We start from the raw sequence: 21,932 nt of genomic DNA on the forward strand, positions 1-21,932 counted from the left end.
AATAAAGGTGACTTGACTTGACTTGAGATCTTAAAGGTCTCTTTCCAGTTGGTATCTTGAATTTGTGATCTCCAAAAAACATCAGCTAAAGGATCACTGGAAATTTGGCATTTTTACCTGTTATATCAGGAGGTCCCGCAGCGTCATTCTGCTTTTTTGGCTTTGTGTTGTTTTTGATAAATTATTATATTAGCAAATGAAAACTGCTTTTGAAGTTTACTGTTCAGGATGATAAAAGTCCTAATTGAGTGTCATGCATGAGGAGTAATTTTTCATACATAATGTTTATATAACATTTGTCTTTATATAATGTATGACATGTCAAAAAAAGTCCAGACAGGTAAAATAACGCATAATTATAAATCATATGAGTCATGACTATGCTATTAAAACACACAAACACTCAGAGTTTCCAAGTTATATTGTAACTTTACATAAACAATTTATACTGTACAAACTGTATATTCTATCCCCTTAACCTTCACAGCAAACATTTATTGTATTTTTACATGTTCAATAAATAAAATAATGATTTATTTCACCATTTTTTTTTTACTATAGGGTTTACCTGTACACACACACACACACACAACCATTAAATGTATAAATATAATCTTTATTCAATAAAGAATTTTTCATAAAACAAGTGTTTCGTAAAACAACCACAAAACTATAATCTCTGCATCATAAAGAAGGCAACTCTTAATGATTAGCATATCTAAGCTTGTGAACTGATTTCTCTTCATCCTGATATGTTCAAGATAAATATCTTAACAGATACTACACGGTATGGCATACATTATATATATACAAAAATATATATAGACCCAAATTCTTGCATAATCATCAGGTTTATGTGCAATTATAATCCTGAAAAAATAAAAACAACAAAGTCATCCATTCCTGAAGAGATCACAAAGTGTAGTCTTGATATGAAGTAGTACAGGCACTCCTCAAGAATGAATGAGATATTTAGCATTAATATCTTCCCAGCCTCCACGTGTGCATGAAACTACCTTGATTTCAAACATAAATTAAAGTCTCTTCAGGTTTCATGAATCTTCTGAGAATATAATCAACCCAGCATAATGAAAAACATCACAACAGATGTGATTTACACAGAAATATGCACAAATAAGAACAGCAGTGTCTCGTTGAATTATTGCAAGAACTCACATTGCACATTTTTGTCACTAAAACACTATTTGCACAATGCTTTTGACAGATATCTGCCAAATATGTAACAGCAGAGGCACAAAATGCACAGTATGAGTAACAATGAAAGCACAAGGAGATAATACAAAATATAATAAAAATAAAAGGTTTTGTGCTGATGTCTGGAAAGATTGATATGTGTGACTGATCTGTCATCTTTGGTTGGATTCATATGTCTGAAAATGTCAGATACAAATAAGGCAAATCAACAGGTTACCTTGCGGTCGATACATATCTTGCATGCATACCTTTATAAAGCAAAAAAAAACAGGAAAACAAATACATTATCAGTGTGCAAAATATACTTCTACCAAACACAGGCAGAAGGGAGTCGTGTTTGAGAAACACATCAACACTTCAGACTGACTCCAGGAGTCCAGATGCTTCCGGGTAACACAAATAAAGTGACCGTTCCCATCGGAAGGCTCTTCTTCATGACATCAAACACTATATAGTCTCTCTGTGTGCTAACTATAACAATATCATCGTCTTAGAATACAACAAACAAACCGGCAATCTCAGTTTGAGCAGCTTCAAGGATTTCAATCTGGAGGCTCCGTGTATTCGGTGCCTGCTTTCTTCTTAGGGGTGACTAAGCGTTTCTTCTGCTGCCACCATCATGGCATGAAAACGTGAGTTTTCATCGGCCAGCAGGTATGAAGGGGTGTCAAACTCCAAAATCTATTTCAAAGACAACATGATGTCACATGAACATGACTTACTGTATAAAATCCACACAGTATTTTGACAAAATATTAAACCAAAAATATGCAATCTCTAAACAAATGACATTTTATAATACTCACTTTACTGTTCTGAGTCAGTTATTCTACGCATGAAACAAATCAGATAAATGTGCTAACACTTTGAAAACATAACACTGTTAAATATTTAATTGCAACTGCATATGTTAATGTTAGTTTGACAGCTCGCTCTCTTTCTATGTATATGCACTGCAGATTTACAATTAAATGTGTTTATTATGACATTTAACTAATTCATTATGCTCTGTGAGATTTTTACAGACTGCACCTTTTAGTCTGATTATCACATTAACTATAAACAATGCAAATTCTTTAATTATTCCATACATTACATCTATACTTTTATTATTTAAAAACTAACAAACTTGTCTTTTGTGGATGTTTTCCCCCTAAAATGTGTGATTGAGCTGTTTCTTATAAATGCCACTTGTTTTAATGTTTTGTTGTCTATGCACATAATGGTGAGCGATATTGACAAAAAACAATCTCAATATTTGTTTTGAGACTCCCAAAGTTTTTCATATTCATATTATATTATGTGTGATTTTTAGTTCACAGCAGTGACAGAAATAACATGTTCATTAAGGTGTGATATTTACCACCTTACAGTAAATTGATTTCTAGGGACATTTTTCCACAGGTGTGCTTGTTTGTTTTTCAGAGTAAGTGATAAAGTCTACCTGTCAGCTTCCACACTGTTAAAGCAACTATGATATTGGCTGACACGTATCGCTCACCCTGCTCATAGACTGTGTCTAAACTATCTTTGGGGTCACTGTATCATTGTCATTAAATCAACAGCAGATGAGGGAGGAGACACACCTGCCCCTGGTCCAGGACCATGATCCTGTCACAGTTCAGCACAGTGTTGAGGCGATGGGCGATCACGAGAGTGGTGCAGCCACTGAACGAGGTTCGAATCGTGTCCTGTATGAGGCGGTCTGTCTCAGTGTCGATAGCAGCTGTTGCCTCGTCTAACAGCAGGATCTGAAACAAGATTACATACAGCACATGAATGACAATACAAATCTGTTTAATGGCCAGTTGTTGTTTTTTAAATGAACTTCTAGACCCCATGAAATGGTTTGAAAAGCACAGTTTGTTTCCTTTATTGACATGTTTAATTGACATTGTGGCAGGACACATCCAATGGCTTGTCTCGTCATTTTTTAGAATAGCCAATAGTCACGAAACATGATTTTTGATCAAGTAAATACAAAAATGATTCAATAAAAACATGGGTTTATTATTTAAACTGTAACTGTCTAAATCAGCGGTTCTCAACCAGGGGAACTTGGCAAACTTTTAAGAGGATCTTACAATGACTTAAATATGACAAAACAAGTATTAAAATAAGCTGAAACAACTAAAAACAAGATATTTCTTAATTTACCCCCTCAAGAACTGTTTTGTTTTTTGTTTTGTGTCTTTGAAAACCCGGGAATATGAGAGAGTCTCATTTTAAAAGTGATTTCTACTTCTTTCTAAATAAATAAAAAATGAAACAAACCTTTAAAATCCATAAGATTATTATTAGTTTTTATGTATTTATTATGTATATATAAATACACACACATGCATGTATATATTTAAGAAAAATATGTTACGTGTATATGTTAAATATATTTATATATGATATAAATATAAATATATACATGTAAATATTTTCAAAATATATGCTGTATTCTATGTATAATAAATACACACAATACACACACGTATATTATGTAAACAAAAACTTTTATTTTGGATGCGATTAATCGTTTGACAGCACTAATTATTAATAATGAATACATATTTTTCTAGTCATGCCTTGCTCTAAAATAGAGTAGAAAATGTGAGTAAAAATATATTTAATATTTTTAAATCACAAATTAAATGTAAAGTCATGTAAATTCATTGGCTAAAAAGAGTGGGATCCTTGAAAAATATTTATTAAAAATGATAAATTATCTTAATTTTAATAAAAATTATTTTAATTTACAGAGACTAGGAGTGCCGACAGTTGAGAAAACACACCTAGGGTTGGGGGCTTTTTGATATTTTTATGCAAAATGTGGGGCCTTGAAGCCAAAACACTGAGAACCACTGGTTCCACTGCATTCTATGTAAACTGTGCTGTACAGAACATTACATCATGTCCCATTCTCAGATCATTGCACATATTGTGCAAAGCTTCCCATGTTTACATTTTTAACAAGTTAGAAAAAAAAAGAAAAGACTGGAACGAACTTTCCACTTGTGATTTTTCAATAGTCCTTCACTGTCTGCCATGTGGTGGCAATGTTTCACCACTTTACCACAGCTGAGATTCACCAGTGCATCTCAACAGCAGGAGGAAAACAAAGATGAATGCAAATAATATACTGCAACTAACCATATAATCAAATATAGTCAAAGCAGCTACACACACCGGTTTATCCATTTTAAAGAGTTAGAAGAAAGCTGTGACTTTAGTTGTTGATGGTATTATGGCACAACAAATTCTCTTACTTGATAGGGGCTAGTCAAATTAGGCAGATGCCAACAATATACACTAGTCAGCATTTGAAGTGGATGGAAACCTTTCATCAAAGTTGTCCTGAAACCAGAATGCACTCTTGTTTTAGGACAACTTTGATGAATTTTTTTGATCCACTTTTGACTACTGTAGTTCCTGGCCACAATATAGTTCCTGACAGTATTAATATGTTTCCAGATTAAATTTTAAGGACTGGTTTGTTTACATTTGTAAGAGCAATGGGTTGTTTCTTATGTAAAACCGGCTAAGAAGCAGTGCTGGAGAGCGTATCTGATCTCAACCGTTACCTTGCTGTGTCTGAGAAGAGCTCTGGCCACACACAGCAGCTGTCTCTCTCCCACTGAGAAGTTCTCTCCGTTATCCGTCACCTCTGAATGCAGTGAATTCGGCAGCTGGCTTACCTGAAAATAAATCAACATGTGACTAAAGCACAGCTACTCCAAAGCCAATACGATGTCAAGGAAAATCAAGCCAAAACCTTCTGCTCTTACTCACCATGTCCTTAATGTGTGTTTTCTCCAGAGCTTCCCAGATTTGTGCATCTGTATATTGATCCCATGGATCCAGATTTGATCTGTTGGTGATATAAGAAACTTAGTCAACATAATCTGACCCTAGTCTTACTGTGCACCATTCATCAAGTGGATCTTATTCTTAAGGGGAAAAAAAGTTTATCTTTGCAATCTTTCATCAAAATGCAATAACTTGCTCTACTTCTGAAATGACACTGCAGTTCAAAAGTTTGGCATCAGTAATATTTTTAATGTGTTTTTAAAGTCTCTTCTGCTCACCAAGGTTGCATTTACTTGATCAAATATACAGAAACAAACAGTAATAATGTGAAATATTATTACAGTTTAAAATAAGTGTTTTCTATTTGAATATATTGTAAAATGTCATTTATTTCTGTGATGCAAAGTTGAATTTTCAGCAGTCTTCAGTGTCACATGATCCTTCAGAAATCATTTGAATATGCTGATTTGCTGCTCAGTTATCATCAGTGTTGGAATCAGTCGTGCTTCTAAATCTTTTTTTGGAACCTGTGATAATTTTTTCAGAACTCTTTGTAAGTAAAAAGTTCAAAAGAACAGCATTTATAAAAAATAGAAATCTTACATAATAATATAAGCATTTACAATCACCTTTTATCAATTTAACACATCATTGCAGAATAAATAAAAGAAAAAAGAAAACGTACCGACCTCAAACGTTTGAATGGTCATGTATAGTGTTACAAAGGATTTCTATTTTGAATAAATCTTGTTCTTTAACTTTTTAATTTATCAAGGAATCCTGAAAAACTGTTTTCAACATTGATAATAAATCAACATATTAGAATTATTTGTGAAGGATCATGTGACATTGAAAACTGGAGTAATGATCCTGAAAATTCAGCTTTGATTACAGGAATAAATTACATTTTAAAGTATATTAAAACAGAAAACAGTTATTTTAAATTGTAATAATATTTCACAGTTTGTTTTTTGATGAAATAAATGCAGCTTAAATGAGCATTAGAGCCTTCTTTAAAAAAAAAAAAAAATCTAACTGATCCAAAATGTTTGAATGACAGTTTATATAATGCCCACTTTTCTCAATCCAATCAATCCTAGATAGATAACATGTCTAGTCCTACTTTTTTTTTCTTGTTGAATATCCTGTTTCACACTGAAGTACTGTATGTGACATTGCGTAAGTGAAATGGGTTGCATCATTTTGACTTCATGACTTCAGGAATGATAGCGCACGGCTAGTCTTGGTAAAGTGACGTGGACCGTACCTGACAGTACCAATGAAAAGAACCGGCTCTTGGGGGATGACTGACAGCTTGCTCCTCAAGTCCTCCAGACCAATGTGAGCGATGTTGACACCATCAATGATGATTGATCCTCGGCTGAGCTCCACTAGTCTGAAGAGTGCGACGCCCAGTGAAGATTTCCCTGAAGAAACAACCCACCTGTGTCACAATCTATTTCCTCCACCAGTAATATGACCCGCAGTACAGACGAACACAAACAACATCTGATAGGATAAAAACAAAGCCAAGTAGACAGGCGTACCTGAACCCGTTCTGCCAACTATCCCTACGGTCTCCTCTGGAAGCACACTAAAGGACAGATTCTTCAGGACCAGAGGAAGGTCATCCCGATATCGCATTTCCACATTCTGGAAGGAGATTCGTCCTTCTTCTGGCCAGCTGGAAGCAGAGGAGCCGCAGATCTGTCGAGGACCTTCGCTTTCCAGGTTCTGAGTGAATAATGATTATCTGCATTATTTTTAATGAAAGAGCAGGTGCAACCATTAGTAACTTGAATGTGTGAGGCTTCTGGTGTCATTAGCTGTACAAAATAGTCTGTTATACTGCTTGATATTACTATTTGTTATCATATTATTTCAACGTATAATTATAATTATGCTGCTGCTAGTCAACATTGAAAATACTAGTCTTTTTTTGCACCTATTTGTTTTGATTTTATTTGTTCGAAGGCTTGTTATACTACCAGTTATGCAGGACAACACTTGTAAGAATTTTTTTTACCGGATTAGGGGAAGCATTATGAAAAAAACTTACTTGATGACAACAATATAGTTACTATATAAAAATCCTTACGAATATAATACCTGTAAATAATGTATAGCTGTCAGTACACATCAAGCTTCTCTTGCGATTTGCCATATTTACAGGTACTTTACATACATGAGAAATGTGATCAAACAGCAAAGGTAAAGCTTATTCAACTAGTTCACTAAAAAGAACCAGTTCAAACGAATGATTTGTTCGTGAACCGAACATCACTCCGGACTGTTTGTCTGAGGCTCTGGATTACAGGTAATTATGCTGTAAATAATGTTCAGTTTCTTGCACAGACCGATCGTTTCACTTCATTAGACCTCAATATATCATCAGGAGCCACAGGGATTCATTTTGTGCTCCTTGATAGGCTTTTGATTTTTTTATTTCCAAAAAAGGGCAGCTGCTGACTTGACTATGAATCACCAAGGACCATGATTTCAGCTAAAACCCTTCTGTACTGTTCTACCTACAGGTACATCTGGAATGGCCTGAGGGTGAGTAAATTAATAGCAAGTTTTCATTTTTGGATGAACTATCCCTTTAAGAGTGTACAATGATCATAATGCAAGGCAAGCACATAAACTGTAGGCTATATGACCTATTTTAGAGGTATTCACTTTGGGATTTGACTGTTGATTCATAGAGTAAGCAAGCTGTTTTTAAATGGATCAAATAGTTTTACTGCACTTTTTTATACGGAGTTACTTACCTATAGCGGCTTACTTTTGCATTGCAAAATAAGCTGGATACTTTGTGCTTCAGAACTCAGCGAGACCATTATTGGCTTCATTAATCACTGTAAAATGCTCTCCGCCACTTGGGCGGCAGCTAAGACAGCTGTACTGCTCTGTTTTGATAAGAGCCTCCTGAAACAAGCTGTGTCATACGCTATGATGTTCTGTCTGGCAAAAAACGCATGCCATGAAGCCTGCTGAGCGGGATGTTGCAGGCTCACTATGCAGCGTGCTGACCGCTGGGCTCAGCCGCCTGTGCAAAGCAAAGAGCCGGTGTCTTTTGTGAGCTGTGTCAATTGAATAACAAACGGTCCGTCTCTTTCTATTTGCCACTGACACAACCAGCACACATGTGTCACAGGAGCTTCTACCTTTATGTAATGATTGATCCGCTCCACTGATGTAAAACGGGCTTCGGTTTCAGAAAGCAGCCTCACGGTGAACTGAAACAGGCCGGTTAGCTGGATGTGGAAAGGGAAAGAAAACGAGCAGTGAATAACAACTGTGCAATAGTAAGCAATGGAAATTATTCACGGCACAGTAACGGCCCTGCCCTACAAGCTTCCCCTCTCATATACAGCATGAGAGAGCGGCGCACCTGTACGGCGTAGGAGATGGCCAGACCGGCGTAGGCAGGAGGAATGCGGCCGTGCATGAAGACGATGAGGAGGGCGACGGTGGTGATGAGAGAAATGCTGATGAGGTCCAGACGCACAGCCAGCCAGCGCATAGCACAGCTGAACAGATAGTGACACGCTTGATTTGTGTCAAGCAGGGCTTGATTCCTGGTGGAATATAACACATTTTTAGCCTTATTTAAGTCTTTACTTTGTAAGTTTATTTATAATACACTTTTAATCTTGTGTGTGTGTGTATAAACACACACACACACACACACACACAGTTATATAGATAGAAAGAAGTCTCTTCTGCTCACCAAGGCTACATTTATTTGATTAAAAAAAACAGTAATATTGTGAAATATTATTACAATTTAAAATACCTGTTTTCTATTGTAATATATTGTAAAATGTAATTCATATCTGTGATCAAATCTGTATTTTCAGCATCATTACCCCAGTCTTTAGTGTCACATGATCCTTCAGAAATCATTCTAATATACTGATTTACTGCTGAAGAAACATCTGTCTGTCTGTCTGTCTCTCTCTCTCTCTCTCTCTCTCTCTATCTGTCTGTCTGTCTGTCTGTCTCTCTCTATCTGTCTGTCTGTCTGTCTGTCTCTCTCTCTCTATCTCTCTATCTGTCTGTCTGTCTGTCTCTCTCTCTCTATCTGTCTGTCTGTCTGTCTGTCTGTCTGTCTGTCTGTCTGTCTGTCTGTCTGTCTGTCTGTCTGTCTGTCTGTCTGTCTGTCTCTCTATCTATCTATCTATCTATCTATCTATCTATCTATCTATCTATCTATCTATCTATCTATCTATCTATCTCTCTATCTGTCTGTCTGTCTGTCTGTCTGTCTGTCTGTCTCTCTCTATCTCTCTATCTCTCTATCTGTCTGTCTGTCTCTCTCTCTCTATCTCTCCATCTGTCTGTCTGTCTGTCTGTCTGTCTGTCTGTCTGTCTCTCTATCTCTCTATCTGTCTGTCTGTCTGTCTGTCTGTCTGTCTGTCTGTCTGTCTGTCTCTCTATCTATCTCTCTATCTGTCTGTCTGTCTGTCTGTCTGTCTCTCTCTCTCTATCTCTATCTGTCTGTCTGTCTGTCTCTCTCTCTCTCTCTATCTCTCCATCTGTCTGTCTGTCTGTCTGTCTGTCTGTCTCTCTCTCTCTCTCTCTATCTGTCTGTCTGTCTGTCTCTCTATCTCTCTATCTGTCTGTCTGTCTGTCTGTCTGTCTGTCTGTCTGTCTGTCTGTCTGTCTGTCTGTCTCTCTATCTATCTCTCTATCTGTCTCTCTATCTGTCTGTCTGTCTGTCTCTCTCTCTATCTCTATCTGTCTGTCTGTCTGTCTCTCTCTCTCTCTCTATCTCTCCATCTGTCTGTCTGTCTGTCTGTCTGTCTGTCTCTCTCTCTCTCTCTCTATCTGTCTGTCTGTCTGTCTCTCTATCTCTCTATCTGTCTGTCTGTCTGTCTGTCTGTATTAAAATATAAGTATATATTGCATTATCAAAGTAAGTCTTTATTATTACAGTTTTATTTAAAACTTAAACCTCTTATTGTGAATTTTTCTTGAAAAGTATGTATAATAAAGTTTCCTTAAAATAAAGGTCACTAGGTTCTGTATTTGTCATGATTTTCTGATGCAATGCCATTAGTGAGTGTGGCTTGTATGCACTGTTTGAACTTTGTGCAAACTTTCTGAGGCCACAGTACATGCAGACCTCAAGTAAAGTTTCACTGCAGTGTTTGTTTCAGAGAAAAGTTCAGTAAAGTCATGAAGGGCGTTCTGTTGTCTGAATATTACCTGTGTATGAAGTCAGCACCCCTGCCGTAAGCATAGATAGTGGACAGGCCTTGCAGACTGCTGGTGATATGAGAGGTGAAAGGGGATTGGCTGATATTTTCCTGGCGCTTCAGCTCACGAATGAGAACCCTTTGGGTAAAAAGGACAATCGGAAAAGTATATTTATATATATATTTTTCAGTCCCTGACAAAAAGTGAGCCAGTCTTAGAATATGAGCGGTGACATACGGCTGAGTTTTGATCAAAGCTCTGGCTCATCTCATCTGCTTATCTGTGTGGCTCACAGAGCTGCCTGTGATGTGACAGGTTAGTGGCTTATGAGATGGAGGCCCACAGGGGACAATAGCGGTGAGACTGAGGGGATCTTCCTGGCTGAGCTGCAGTCATTTCTGGCTTCTGAACTGATTTATACGGGGCTTTATAGGGCCTGTGACACATCAGTGCTAACGCAGGCAGGACAGCAGCGTCAGGCAGAGACAGGCCATTAATGATGAGCAGTCAGGCTGATTTTAAGTGCATATATGAAAAAGGCATTGCATGTGAATTATGTTGTTAATGATTCATTCTTTTCTTAAAAAGAGGCCAAGCGAAGGAGGACAAACATGCCCTTGACATGCTTTCTCTAAGACAAATGCTATGAAAATATATTTATAAGGGTGGTTCTGTTGTCTTTTTAGATATATTTAAAAAAAATATATATATATATATACACCTGTATACATTTTTTTTCTATTATAAACATTTATTTAAAATTATTTAGCAATTTCAGGAAATTAGTCTAGAAATTTTCACTTAGAACTTGCTAGTACAATTACAAATAAACGGCAAGTAAAACATTTAATTAAACATGAAATTTAGAAGTAGAAATGGCATGAAATAGCAACTAAAATATGATTTTTTGTAAAATAATTTTTTAAATAATTGTTTTATTTACCAAGTTTATTACAAATGTTTTACAGTCTATGTATTATCTATAAGTAAATGTAAATATTATAAATATTAAAATATAAATGTCAAATATTTATAAAATGTAAATATTTAAATGTTTAATTTTATGTACATATACATAATTTTTTATAACATACACACACATATATATAAATATTTACTTTTTCAAATAATATAATTAGAGATTATTAATATATATATATATATACAGTATATACAGTATGTGGTTAATATATAAGAAAAAAATATAAATTTTAATTAAACAATTATGTGATTAATTATAATATTTGTTAAATGTTTTTCTTGAAAAGTGTGTATTTTAAAGTTTATTTAAGATAGAAGCCACTAGGTTTGATGACTTTGTGCAAATCGTTGGAACACATATTAGTTGATTAATCAGCCTGACCTATATATTTGGTTCTATTTTATACAATGACACAGCTCAACTATCCGTTTGACCCAATAAATAAGTAAGTAAGACCAAACCTGGAGATGCGGTTGACGATGAAGAGGAACGCCCCTAAAGGAATGATGGAGATCAGGAACCAGGGAAACACAGCGCCCACCATGCCCAGGCAGAACAGCACTAAAGTCACATTCTGGAGCAGCATTTCAGCTTGCATCGCCAGACGCACGTCAACTACGCAAAGAGGAAGAACAGAGAGCGAACGTGTGAGAGAACGAGACATCAAACCGTTTCGAGACGCCCCCGTCATCCTGCATTTGAAAGGATTTGTGAAGAAAGATAGAGAGAGGTTCCCCACCCTCATCCATGTCCCTGGAGAATCGGTTGAGAATGCGTCCCAGGGGTGTTGTGTCAAAAAAGCGCATGGGGCTCAGAAGTAGAGTCTTAAATAGCTTATCATGCAGAACCGAGGCTGCCCGCACAGTGCACTGCAAAAACAACAAAACAACAGTGTTAATAATGCATGCACCCAGACACAACCAAAATGCTAATAAATGGGCCGGAGATTTAAAAAACCTACAAGAATTATAAAGCAAATAAACAGGTCAGGGATGCACACAAACATTTAAACAGCCATAATAGCTAGATTTACATGGGGAAAACCTTGGCAAGCACACAGGAATGCTTCTGCTCTGTAAGGCCCAGCCTGAGACATCACACACATGCCTCAGGAAAACAGGTGAATTACCTGCTTTGATGACAGATATTCACTGGAATAAAGACTTTGCATGACCCTTTTCAGAACAGCAAAACAGCTTAAACAATGTTCACTGTTGTTCCCTCCTGAGGACACCCCTGAAACATCTGGTTAGAAGCAATAGAAGATTTTAATTAAGAGGCCGGAGACCCCTTTACCAGCTTTTTTGGTGCAAATGAAAGTTAATATACAACATATTTAATATCAGTGTTGGGGAAAATTACTTTTAAAAGTAATGCATTACAATATTGGGTTACTCCCTTTAAAAAGAAACAAATTGTGTTACTTTTTCTTATCTAGTCTGGGCTTGCTTGTTTGTTTTTTGGCAAATGTAAAAGACCTTTCACACCAAAAGTGAAATGAATACGCCTCAGGCTGAAGAAATTAAATACATAAAGGATTTTTGTGTTAACATTTAAGCAGGTTTGTGTCATATTCTGAGTTTGCATTTCACTGTTTTTATGATTTTTTTTGAGGAATACTGAATCTGTTTTTGTGTAAGTGAGATGAGTAAATGCATGTTCACATTTAGTCTGTAATACACTAAAATCATGTTCACACAGCGCAAAACACCTCTGCACTTACAACCCATTTCTGTCAACATGAGGACAGGAGAGCTGTCTGTATATAAACGGAAAATATATAAATGGTGTTAATTATTTGAAAAAGTATGTCAGATATGTGCTTGTAAATGAAAACGTTACTAGTCACTTGAAAACAGTATTATTTTAACATTTACCTGTATGTATGTTTACCTGTATGCATTTACAGTAGCTAAATGTTTTATCCAAAGCACCTTACATTAGAGGAGCATTAGTAATTCGTCACGATATTTGCGGTATACAATGTGATGCTTATAAGAAAGCTAATTTAGGAAACTAGACAGAACAGAGGAGAAATGGAGAAAAAAGAAAGAAGAGGATATTTTTGTGCAAGCATACTGAGGTTCAGTGTTGTGTAGTGGTTAAGTGAAAATGTGTGTTGTTTGAGGTCAGTAACATTTTTTTCCCCCTAAGAAATTAATACTTTAATTCAGTGAGGATTTATTAAATTCAGAAGTGACAGTTAATACACTGATAACATTACAACATATTTCTATTTTAAATAAATGCTGTTCTCTTGAACTTTCTATTCTTGAAAGAATCCTGAAAAATAAAATGTTTCCACAAAAATATGATTTCTGAAGATCATGTGACACTAAAGACTGGAGTAATGATGCTGTAAATACAGCTTTGATCACAGAAATAAATTACATTTCAAACTATATTAAAATTGAAAACAGTTATTTTAAATTGTAATACTATTTCCCAATTTTTCTGTCATTTTAATCAAATAAATGAGGCACAGGTGAGTAAAAGACTTCTTTTCATTAAAGTAAGACGTGAATGATAGTGTATCTAATACATTGAATATATATATAAAAATAAAAGACATACATAAATTAATTAATTTTGTCATTTTAAGTCACACAGGGAAAATAAAGTGGCTGGGATTGCAGTACATCAGAAATAGAAAACAGTCACCGTGAACTGTACAGCGAACAGACAGGCCGTGCCGCAAAGAGCAGCAGCAACACATATAAAAACACACACAGTTACATAAGTACAAATATTCTCAAACACATGTCAGGAGACCACTGAGAATATGCCAGACATCCCTCATAACAAAATTCCTCATGTTATCCTCATGGGAAAACATGTTACTGTTTGGATTTGATGCTTTCTGGCACTCGTTCCATTAACAGAATATGTAAAGTTCCCAAATTTGCAATCTTACCTCTGGGTAAAAAAAGATTAGCCATCATCGAGGAATTAGTGAATACAAGTGGCACACAATTACACAGACACATAACCTCTCTAATGTGCTGTCGGCTCTACTTAATGGAGAAGAGGGCACGGGTTCCTGAGGGGACACATATACTCAACCCCTCCAGCTCAAAGTCAAGACACTGGACAGATAAATGGATTTAGCCTGCAGGCAATTTCAATTAAAGAGCAGAAAAAAGAGAGAGAAAAGCAGACACTTGGCAATGTCATGGATTGCAGAGCAGGGATTTGCAGTGGAAATGAAGCTGAAACTATGGGAAGTACACTCTTCTAGATTTTTCACTCCACAATTATTGTGGCCAAAAGAATTCACGGTAACAATATGTCACGAAATCTATAGAAGTCTTGTAAAAATAAAAATAAAAATAATGCTATCAATCAAATCGTCTTTATTTTAACAAACAAAACAATACAAACCCTGCAAATTAATACAGAGACTTCATATGTGATGGTATTTCATGATGTGTTTATTGCATTTACTATATTAACATTTTTGGCCTGAGTTTTTGTTGCTTTTACAGTTTTGACGAGCAGGCGTCATCAATGTGCGATGTTTGGAGCGCTTCAAAATAGTAAATAACTTTGCAAAGCAATTGGTTCAGTTGATTCAAAGCTTCAAAAATCACGTGCACAGTCAATAACATATCGGTCTACAAAGACTATACCACCGTGGGAAAAAGGCATTAATTGCAATGACCCCCTTAAGAGATCTCCCTCTCAGGTAGATTCAGGCAGTGATGAATAGTGCATGAGCAAAGAGGAAATGCATCTGCCTAAGGACCCAAGTGTTTGATAAAAAATTCAGCTGTGTGTAATGGAGACAGGAAGACTGAACAGAGGAATCTCGTACGCTGACAAATAAACTCCAGATTACCTTGACGAACACCAGCCCTCGCACCGTCTTCAGGAAGAGCGCCGCCCCCATGGATAAGACGTACACCCTGGAGTAGTACTGGATGTGTGGATTCAGCCGCATGCTGTCGCTCTCGGCGGTCTCGTTTGCCTGCAGCATCGAGGAATTCTGCAGGGACAAAGGAACATCACCTTGGAAACATGATCCTTCCCTGGAGACTCCCAACAAACCAGCTGAACTGTGTGCACCAGTCCCAGTCTCAATTATTTTACAGAATGTGAGTTAACTGCAACATCTGTTGCCGTGATTGTCCCTCTGAGTAAATCGTGTGGAGTCTGGCACTTCTAATTAGTTTCGGGATTGATGTTCGTTTCGGCTAAGCATCAAAACTCGGCGATTAAAGCTGGTGGTTTGTCGCCTTAAAGGAATAATTCACCTAAAAATTAAAACTGGCATAATTTTTCATTTTCCAAACCTCCCTGCTGAAAAAAACAACAGACACCATCACAAAATTTGTGCTGGTTTTACTGGTTATAATGGGAATTGTATTGGTTTTAATGGAAATTGTAATGTGGGTCTCTATTGATAATTGGTCGCCTTCTATTGGTGGCTTGTTAAACCCACTAATACCATTTCACACTACATAATACCATTTTTAATGGTTAAAAGTTGATGATTTGTAATGGTTTTTGTAGTGGAAACCATTAGAATTTCTGTGATGGTTTCTATTGTTTTTTTTTCAGCAGAGTTGTGAAGACTCACTTTCTTCTATGAAACTCAAAATGAGAGATTCTGACCTGTTTCCGATTTCCTCGCAATTATAAGGAACGTGTAAGCTTTCAAGCTCCAAAAAGGGTACAAAAGAACCGAAAAAGTATCAAGGTCAATTTTAAAGGGTTATTTTACTCTAAAATGTAAATTCTGTCATCATTCACTCACCCTCATGTCATTCCAAACCCATAAGAAATTTGTTCAATTTCATAACACAAATGAAGATGTTTTTAATTAAATCTGTCTCTCTACTGAAAGTCTGTTTACCCAAAACTCTGATGCTTTAAAATATTTATAAAGAGATTTTTTTTTAAAGTAAATCTATATTAATTGAGCATCCACCATATTGTGCCAGAACGCCCACCACACACCAGCTTATTGGTGGAGAGGAGACAGAGTAATGAATTCAATCAGTGTAAGGGGATGATTAGGAGGCCATGATAATCAGAGGCAAATAGGCAAAATTTGGCCAGGGTGCTGTGGTTACACTCCTACTCTTTTTCGAAGGACATCCTGGGATTTTTAATGACCACAGAGAGTCAGGACCTCAGTGTAACGTCTCATCCGAAGGACGGTGCTTTTTACAGTATAGTGTCCCCATCACTACACTGGGGCGCTAGGACCCACCCAGACTAACACTAACACCTCTTCCAGCAGCAAGCTAGTTTTCCCAGGAGGTCTCCCATCCAGGTACTGACCAGGCTCAACCCTGCTTAGCTTCAGTGGGCAACCAGTCTTGGGCTACAGGGTGATATGGTTGCTGAGTTCAAACGATTCACCAGCAAAAACCAGTTCAAAAGAGCCATGCATTTTTGAATTTCGACATCGCTTATGATTTAAAATCACGTAGTGACAGGTGAAACTGAGCTTTTCAAAACTCTGAATCAGTTAAACCATTGCATCGCAAAATGATTCACTGTTTTGAAGCGCTCCAATCAGATCGCGTATCATTTGATTCAGATCAGGACTTCAGAATGTGAATCGCAAATAATTTGATTTAGATCGGAATTTTGGATTGGGTTTGCAAATCTTTTGGGATTTCAGAACACAAATCATTTGATCTTCATTGTGTTCCAAACGGAATATATCGCCCTTCGAAGGGCACTTCGGAATGAAAACAATAATGGCCACCATATTGAAGGGTTCGCAAATCATTATTTAGATCGTACCTTTGGAGTGCGTATCGCGAATCATTTGAATTTCGGAGTGGACTCGTGAATTTTTTTATTCAGATCTGAATAATGGTTCACAAATCATTATTCAGATCGGGACTTCGGTTTAGAGACAGTAAATTTCTGTTTATGTATGTGAAATTTAGCTAGCAGGAATCGCAAATTAATTAAGTTATATTTTCCTATATTCTCTTTTGAGTAGTTAAACAATCCAAAGAATATATCTTTAAAACAGAAAGAAAGAAAGGTCACTTATAATATTGCCAAAATGGGATCTTCCTCAGGAGAGTGTCAATCAGCAACTCACTTCAATGTCTGACTTAATAACGTACGTAAACATCATAACAATTACTTGATGCACCACAGGGGTGCCCACAGGGGTGTACACATACTAAGTATGAATTTTAAAATGAACTGGCCAAAAACATACATGAGTCAAAGAAAAAAAGGGAATTTTATTTATATTTTTTTATTATTTTGAGGGTGAGTAAACAATGAGAGAAGTTGATTTTTGGGTGGAGTATCACTTTAAAGAGCAAGATGTGATGCAGAGGCCAGAAACATCCAGAATACAGGAACTTGTGTTGAGTTAATGATTAGTAATATAAAATATACAATACTGACTTTTTGTGTTGTCTATTCATCAACCCGTCCTCAACAATAATTAATCGATTATTTGTTGACGTATCTGAAAATCTGAATGCAACTTTGGATGCTGTAAACATTGTTAGCTGATCAATGATGACAAAATTTTAATTATGGGGTGAACTAACCATTAAAGCTATTATTCATACAAATAATTGAAATCCACCCTTATTCTCTTAAGTACACTGATGAAAGATCATGAGCAAGTGGCGAGGACACAAATGATTCTTTTGAGTCAGATCGTCAGTGACGGGAATGATTCATTCAATGGTTTGTTTTTACTGAATCAGAACCTCTCGTTCGTTAGAAGAGAAGGTGAGTTAAGTGAAGAGCTGCTATTCTTAGATGAATAATCACTTTGTCTTACCCCGCTGCCCTGCCTGATCCAGTAACTGAGCCACCAGTTGCTGAAGGCGATGCTGCCGGTGGTGAAGAGGAAGAGGAGGATGTTCACGATGAAGGCCAGAGGCCCTCCGGCAGCCTTGATGTAAGCAGCATACACGGTCCAGGCCACAGCCCCGCTCCCCTTTTCCTCCGCCTGCATGAGCTGATCTGTGAGGCGCACATCAGACAACAGAAAGAGAGAAGAACAACAAAGAAGTGTGACTCATCCACGACCAAAACAGGTCACATGGTGGCTAGCCTATGACCAAACCAGATCAAAGAAAACAGGCAATTTATTTGCTGGGTGGTGTTCCAGAAGTGCTTATATTGAGTATAACAGTCCTGGGATGTTTGTATGGCTAAGCTTGTGTTCAGGGGCGTGTCTAGAGGGGTGGCACGTGGTGGCATCGCCCCCTCCCCCCTAAAATATGATTGGGCCCCCTTGTGCCCCCCCCAATATATATTGTGAAATAATATATTATATGCTTTAATACAAAACATGAGGATGGAAATCTGAATAGATCATATATAATTTTCTAAAATTAATTTTGTATGTTAATAATGTTAACATGACATGCTAATTAATTATAATATATATATATATATATATATATATATATATATATACTTATATTTATAAATGCTAATGTATTTATATTTATAAATATTAATATATTTATAATAAGTTAAAATTACATAAATGCATCAACACAAAACTTGACAATCTGAACAGGTAAAAAAAAAAATCTACAATTCTGCAAAAATACTCAGTGTTTGCCATTTTCAATGTTTGATTTCAAACATTTTTACCTTTTTTGTTACTTTTTTGTTTTTGGTTGATGGCTATGGTACTGCATCTCCAGAGTCCTGGGGAGAAAACAAATGAGAAGCACTGGATTGTTCCTCACCTCCTTTCTTGCTCTCAGTATGCGGTTTGGCTGCGGGGCTGACATGCAGGGACCGCGGGCTGCTCTCCTCCTCGACCCTCTGCTTGTTTTTCAGGTTCTTCCTCACTAGGTTCTGGATGAAGGATGAAGAAAAAGAGAAAGAGCGAGACCTAGTAAAGAGCAACCCGCACCTGATTAACAGAACAAATCAGCCAGAACAATGGCTGCTGGGTCATTAATACAGAGATCAGTGACAATGTCCCTCGGCTGTTACTCCCACAGATCAATTCACTTATAAATTGCGAAAGCACGGTGTGAATTAACATTTCAAACCCAGTGGCTTTGCAGCCCCTGGCTCATGAATTTTGCAGTAGGTGATGTAGGATGTTTTGTGAACGTGTGACCCTGGTGTTTTCCCATAGGGCAGTGCCGCTGCGGGCGGCATATCGCACCTCTTGCTGCACGCTGTTGAAGAGGGCAGCGTAGTCTCGGCCTTTCTCCATCAGCTGGACGTGTGTGCCGTGCTCTGCTATCTGACCGTCCTTCATTAACACCACCTCATCACACTCAGGCAAGTACTGTAGAATAAACAAAGGGCATAGAGTGTCAGAAAATACCGTGAGGAGACCTTATGCTACATTAACCCAACCCCAAGCATATTAATATCAAATCAGAAGGCATTTGCTCAATTAATTTTTTTTTTTAAATAAATAGGGATGCATGACATGCAATCAGTAAACATTTTTTATATATATATATATATATTTATTAAGATTTTATTAAGTAAATATTGGATATATCCCCAAGCATATTAATATCACATTAACAGTAACATGTCAGTAACAGTAAATATGGGATACATCCCCAAACATATAAATTTCATAATAGTCACTTGCTCAATAAAAAATGGTTTAAGGGGTTTTTGTGTCTCTAAAAATGTTCAAATGCATGACATGATGGATGACATGCCATCAGTTATCAGTTAATATTGTTTATATTTATCATGTTTTTTTATTTATTAGTAACAGTAAGATATATCATCCTATATGTTGACTTTTAAATGATGCTTAAAATTTCCTTTACTTTTACTTTTTTAGATTACCTTTACCTTACCTTACCTTTCTGACATCTAATGCTCACTTGAATATTATGAATGTTTTTAAATGCTTATTATAATGTTATGGCATTTAAAAATGGTATGCGCTCTAGCAGTTAATAAACAGAATTGAGTGCATCTTGTGGAAGAACATTGTAGCTGGAGCTACTTCTTCCACCAGTACCCGTCTGAAATAGTCCAATTGTAAAAATGTATTATAGGTGCACCGTAGTGATTCAGGATACGCCTAAAACATGGTTTGGAAAATGCATTCATGATGTACTTGCTTATTATATTATTTTTGTAAATTTTTAACACAAAAAACTAAAAGTTACGGACTGCATCTATTAAAGTATTAAAAATCTTTTGTTAATTGGATTAAAGATAAAATAAAATAAAATACAAATAAATGAAATACTTAATTAAATCAATTTAAAAACTTTGAAAATTAGAAGTGCTGCCTTGGCAACTAACCGAAATCAATTAAGTTAAAGCTAAAGAACTAACATTACTAAAAACTGAAATATCAGTAAAAAAAAAGAGATCCTAATAAAATGAAGCTAAATAGAAAAAAAGACAAAAATGAAAACAAAACCTGAAAAAATTAAAATTAAAGCTTATTATTAAAATAACAGCTATGCAGGGAAATAAACATATAACAATAAATGTGTAATTAACATATTGGTTTTGGCCTAAATTTGAACTTATTTTTTAAAAAAATTAAAAGCGCAAAAAGGAATTTAAAGCCATGCTGTGTTATCAATATAGGAACTCGGATGAAACGTATTCATTTCACAAACGTATATAATCTCAGTGAAGCTTGGTGGACGAGTACAATATGACCTGTCCCAGTCTGTGCTGTGTCTATGCGGTACATCACATGCATTCATAAGCCTCTTGCCTGCAGCTGGTGCGTGACAAAGACAACAGTCCTGCTCTTGGCTGCGTGGCGGATGGCGCTGTGGAATAGGTGTGATCCCACGCGAGCGTCGACGGCGCTGAGGGGGTCGTCGAGCAGAAGCACGGGTCTCTCGCTGTACAACGCACGGGCCAGACTCACCCTCTGCCGCTGGCCGCCGCTCAGGTTGGCTCCTCTCTCTCCTATCTACAGCAGATCATTCACTTCAGCCACAGTAATGAACACTGAAAACTGAAAACTAATATGTGACCATGGACCACAAAACCAGTCATAAGGGTCTTTTTTTTATTTATTAAGATCATTAAACAGTCTGTAAATACAGCTAAATGCCACTTTTGTGTTCGTCTGTGCCACTTCTGCAGTGCAAAGGTGAATTGTTGATACTGATTTTATTTGATTGGTAACTTATCCTTCCTTATTGTATCTTATTACTCTAATTGAATTTATTGTTTAACCAAAACATTTTGAAGAAGTTTATAAATACAAATTAATGAATTTGACATAAAAGATGACAATTTAATAAGGTTAAAAAAATGCCTTTACAAATCCTAAAAAACAATGCCACTGCAAATCACAAAAAATATTGAAGGTGTTCCTAATATGTGACCCTGGACCACAAAAACGGTCATAAGGGTCAATTTTTTGAAGATTGAGATTTATAAGCTTTGAATAAATAAGTTTTCCATTGATGTATGTTTTGTTATGATAGGACAATATGTGGCTGTGATACAACTATTTGAAAATCTGGACTCTGAGAGTGCAAGAAAATCGCATTTAAAGTTGCCCAATGGCTATTGCTACAGATATACCTGTGCTACTTACAGTACGACTGGTTTTATGCTCCAGGGTCACATATGAGTGAGATTTGAACGACCTTGTGCTGTGATTGTGTTTGTTGAGGTCAGAGATTATATTCTGAGCGCTATAATGCAGATACCTCAGTCATATCGCCATATGGCAGCTCAATAATATCGGGAAATAAACAGCAGGCTTCCAGAACTGCGTTGTACCTGGTGAGAGACGAGCAAAAAACGTGTTTAA

At 36.5% G+C, this 21,932-nt stretch overlaps 1 protein-coding gene across 1 annotated transcript in view; it reads right to left on the reverse strand.

Moving 5' to 3' along the window:
• Nucleotides 1-280: 280 nt before the first annotated feature.
• Nucleotides 281-21,932, reverse strand: part of LOC306883702 (ATP-binding cassette sub-family C member 5-like) — a 45,849-nt gene continuing 24,197 nt past the window's right edge. The window contains exons 13-29 of the mRNA XM_079439113.1: nt 21,829-21,901; nt 20,874-21,077; nt 19,329-19,454; nt 18,898-19,009; nt 17,973-18,157; nt 15,039-15,185; nt 11,940-12,069; nt 11,662-11,815; nt 10,228-10,356; nt 8,408-8,594; nt 8,181-8,270; nt 6,561-6,747; nt 6,281-6,440; nt 4,996-5,074; nt 4,788-4,901; nt 2,802-2,966; nt 281-1,896 (exon numbers count right to left, since the gene is read on the reverse strand). Of these exons, the coding sequence (XP_079295239.1) occupies nt 1,798-1,896; nt 2,802-2,966; nt 4,788-4,901; nt 4,996-5,074; nt 6,281-6,440; nt 6,561-6,747; nt 8,181-8,270; nt 8,408-8,594; nt 10,228-10,356; nt 11,662-11,815; nt 11,940-12,069; nt 15,039-15,185; nt 17,973-18,157; nt 18,898-19,009; nt 19,329-19,454; nt 20,874-21,077; nt 21,829-21,901 (2,341 nt within the window). The 3' untranslated portion in view covers nt 281-1,797. The remainder of the gene's footprint in view (nt 1,897-2,801; nt 2,967-4,787; nt 4,902-4,995; nt 5,075-6,280; nt 6,441-6,560; nt 6,748-8,180; nt 8,271-8,407; nt 8,595-10,227; nt 10,357-11,661; nt 11,816-11,939; nt 12,070-15,038; nt 15,186-17,972; nt 18,158-18,897; nt 19,010-19,328; nt 19,455-20,873; nt 21,078-21,828; nt 21,902-21,932) is intronic.

The sequence above is a fragment of the Barbus barbus genome (assembly GCF_936440315.1).
Source record: "Barbus barbus genome assembly, chromosome: 17".
Lineage (NCBI taxonomy): Eukaryota > Metazoa > Chordata > Actinopteri > Cypriniformes > Cyprinidae > Barbus > Barbus barbus.